This window comes from Tiliqua scincoides, chromosome 8, assembly GCF_035046505.1.
Source record: "Tiliqua scincoides isolate rTilSci1 chromosome 8, rTilSci1.hap2, whole genome shotgun sequence".
Lineage (NCBI taxonomy): Eukaryota > Metazoa > Chordata > Lepidosauria > Squamata > Scincidae > Tiliqua > Tiliqua scincoides.
In genome coordinates, this window is record NC_089828.1 from 39,995,024 (window position 1) to 39,999,014 (window position 3,991).

The 3,991-nt window shown below is 47.5% G+C and overlaps 1 protein-coding gene across 1 annotated transcript; it reads right to left on the reverse strand.

The window, feature by feature from the left end:
- Positions 1-289: 289 nt before the first annotated feature.
- Positions 290-1,354, reverse strand: LRG1 (leucine rich alpha-2-glycoprotein 1). The gene has a single exon (XM_066636415.1). The coding sequence runs from the start codon at positions 1,352-1,354 to the stop codon at positions 290-292; it is 1,065 nt and encodes a 354-aa protein (XP_066492512.1).
- Positions 1,355-3,991: the final 2,637 nt, after the last annotated feature.

The window sequence follows — 3,991 nt, forward strand, 5'->3', positions numbered from 1 at the left end:
GCACCGAGGTAAGGGCAATGCAGCACCAAGGTAAGGGAAAAAACATTCCCTTACCTTGAGGAGACCTCCATGAGTGCCATCCAATTGCAGGATGCAGCAAATGCCCCATTGGCACATCTATGTCAGTGCTGGAAAGTTGGTTAGGATTTGGGCCTTAAATTCTCAACTTGGGAAAGTAATACGGAAGACGATGATCTCAAAAATGAATGAACATCCATTCTGGTCTCTCCATCTCAAAATCAATCATCAAGACACTCATACATTTCAGAGATTGAGCCTCTGCAATGATTTAATTTGGCCCTCCAGGGACTGGAGGGTGAGATCCTTTCTCAGACTGAGGGAGTAGCTTGAGGATTGAGCAGGAGCTGAATTTGGTGACGTCCACAGATGTTAGCAGCTGGCCTTGAAAGCTCTTGGGGGTGGCACAGAGTGTTTCTTGCTTGGAATACAGGCTGATGGAAGGGTGCTTCAGCTCATTCAGCAGAGAGAGAATGTGGCAGTCACATGCCCAAGGATTTCTTGACAGATCAAGACTCAATGTTGTGACTTTGGTGGAGAACTGAGGGTCCCATGTGGTGAGCTGATTGGAGGACACATCCAACAGTTCCAAGTGGTCCAAAGGCTTGAAGAGCCCTGCTGGTATGTTAGTCAAACTATTGTTTTGAAGGAAGATGAATTTCACATGTGGGACTGCTTGGAAGGTGTTATTCTCAATAGACTGGAGCTGGTTACCTTCTAGGTCTAATTTCTCCAGGTGGAGTATTCCATCTAGCATCTGTGGAGAAAGTGTGCGGAGAGAGTTCTGCGATAGTTGCAGAGATGTCAAATTCTCAAGCTTGTTGAAGCAAGACTGGGGCACATCCTCCAGTTGGTTGTTGGACAGGTCTAGGAACTCCAGATGTCTCAGGGGCTGGAACCACGATGGACGCAAGGTGCTCAATCGGTTTCCAGTGAGAGCCAGTTGCCTCAAGCCTGTGGCCTTTTCAAATATCTCCACAGGCAGGTCTTCTAGGAAATTGCCAGTGAGGTCCAAGGTATGCAACTCTGGGAGGCTCCGGAAGAGACCACTGGGAAGGGTTCTCAATTTGTTGTTGGACAAGTGAAGTTCCTGGAGATTGGGAAGACCCTGAAGTGCATCCACATCAATGCTGGAGATGTTTGTGAACTCCACAGAGATGATCCGGGTCTCTTTGGGGAAGCCACTTGGAAAATCACTAAGGGACAGGGATGAGCAGGAGAACTCTGTGATGTTGTTTGGAGTGGGCACAGGAGGGCACGGGGAAGCTTGGAGGCAGCAGCAGTGAAGGACCATCACAAGGCAAGTGTGAAAGATGGTCAGGACTAAGCGATCCATTGCAAGGTGCTGTATGAGCAGAGAGAAAGAGACAAAGACACCTTGCATTACAGTTTCAAAGGAACACGCCCTCACTCTGCCTTGGAGGCTAGTCAAATGATACTTACCTGGGAGTAAGCCCCATTGAACTAAATGTCTGCTGGGTAGACATGCATAGAACTGCATGGAAAGGGAAGTGATGGAGGGGGAAGGAAAGGGTTACTTAACCTTTCTCTTCCTATTTGCTGTTTGTCTGCTCAAAATAGCCCTCCCCAGGCTTCTGGGGACCTTTTCACTGGAAGGTAGAAAAGCAGCTTGAGATGTATAGTGAAAATCCCTATTTTATACCTGTTTTTCACTAGTTTTGCACATTTCTAGCACCTGAGAGGTGGGCATGGCATGGGAGGGCAGGAATCACACATATTTTGGGACCTGCTGGCAACACTTCTGACTCCAGACCATCCAGAAGACAATTTGCAAACAGGCTGTCAAGCATGCCTTTGAAACTGTAAAGGCTAGGAATGTGAAAGAGGAGGTTCCAGGACGCTGAATTCTGGGCCTGATCCCATAGTCTGTCCCCTGCTTCTGAACACCTGGAATCACCTCATGGACATAGCTCTGATAGAGACCAGGTTGGAGACTCATTGTAGGCCTGAGTCGCATTATGTCCAGAAAACATGCACAAACAAAGATTTGTGAAATATCTTTGGAAGCAAATGGCCAGGATTGATACATAAATATTGACAGTCATTTGGATCATCTCATTTAGAAAGCTGCTTCCAGGAATTTACTGCGGGGGGGGGGGGGTAAAAAGGAGGGGGGAAGGACATACAGCTCCTATTCATTCTAAATTGGTCCGGTGCAGGCCCTTGTGAAGTGCCATGGGTCCCTACAGTTGGTGCCCCTAGCCCATAAAGGGCTAGAAATGTGAAAAATGGAATTTTTTTTTTTTGCAGCTAGCTGCTCCCCTTCACTTGTGGACTGGCAGAATTCTCTTGACTCTGTTCTTGTCCTTTCACCACTGCTCCTGTATGTTTTAACAGTGAACCAGCTCTTCTCATCTTTCCAACTCCCCAAAGCTGAAATCAGTGAAACTGCTGTAGGCCAGGAAAACAGACAGGTGTAAGTGGCAACATACCTGGTCTGCGTGGGTCTCTCCAAACCTGATCTCCACCAGTCTCCTTCGGTGCTTTCCCTCTCAAATGCTGTAAGCAGCTCTTTGATGCCTTCCTTGTAGTAGGCAACTCCAGCCAAGGGGAAGGCACTGGTCGTTCAAACCCGTCTTTCTCAGAAATGCCATGTAATGGTTGTGACTTCCTGGTTGCACCACACTGTTGGGAAATGCTCAAAGAGCCACATTGTTATCTGCAGACCACATGGGTCTTGCTCATTCTATTGACTTTGAATTCCAGCCTAAAATGTTTCACTAAAAGAAGTTGGCCACTAACAATGAAGTACCTGAAAAATACAGCCCAATTCTCTTGGGAGGGGACCCAAGGGCAGGCATCAGTGCAGTGGACCCTGCCATGGGTCTGGGGTCCAAGGAGCTGCCTGTGGGCCTGGGCAATGAAAGTAGCCAGATTGGAATGTGTTTTTTTCTGGCAGGTTGGCCTCTGAACCTCTTCGAGATAAGTCCCAAGCTGTATCTGACCCAGCCATCTGTTTTCAACAGTGGTCACCTGGATGCTTCTGGGAAGCTCAGGTCTCTTCCCTGCTGGCCCTTCCTTGTTTATTCACCCCCAACATCTGCTGCTCAGAGATATTCTACTTCTCTACATGGAGGCTCCATTGGCCTAGGTTCCAGGAATTTGTCTAAACAGTGGCAGCTAGTGGCTACCACTCCATCCTGTGGTAGTCAAGCCCAAAGGTTAGTTGTGTGTTGTTTAAAGAACTACACCTGTGATGAAAACCCTGGATTTTCCTCTTTTTTGCCAATTTTTTCACCTGTTTAGGATGTTTCTAGTACCTTGGAGGTTATTGAAGCTTGAAGAGGCTACTGTCATTCAAAGACGGTACCTGTGTTTGTCCCGTTGTGTTGTTGTCTGAGTATCTTCTACCCTACCTGAATGGTAAATACAGGGCCTGGTTTCCAGCTGGTTCACTGAACCAGTATGTCCTCCTGATTTCCAGGAGCAGACATTCAAATGGCTCAGGTGACTACCCAGTAGGCAATCCCACAGGTAAAGCAGAGAACATCCAAAGATGATAAAAAACAGGATTCCCTGCCCATGCATTTTCTAGGCTCCAGTGTCAGAAGCTGTCACAAGCATTACTGTCCTGAGATAACTCCTCCCTTTCCCCCCCCCATCTTGTGGACATGAGACTGGCCTAGGAATCAGCTTGTGACATTCTCCATTCTGAACAGAGTCTAAGTCACATACCTTCATCCTCTTTCAAATGTAGAGTACCCTGATTGCCTGGTATCATTAGAGAACAGCAGCCTTGACCAATCCTCATTGGTGCAGTTCACTCAACTGACTCAGCAAAAGGAGTTTGGAACATTAGTTAAATGAAATCTGCCTACCAGAGCTCCCTAAAATGAGATAAAAGAGAACTGCCCAAAGTCAGAGCAGGATGTGTGGAAGATGCAAGATGGACTTGGTGGGGTGCCAGCCATGTCATGCCACGGTGCTGTCAAGCCAGGAAAGAGTTAACTCC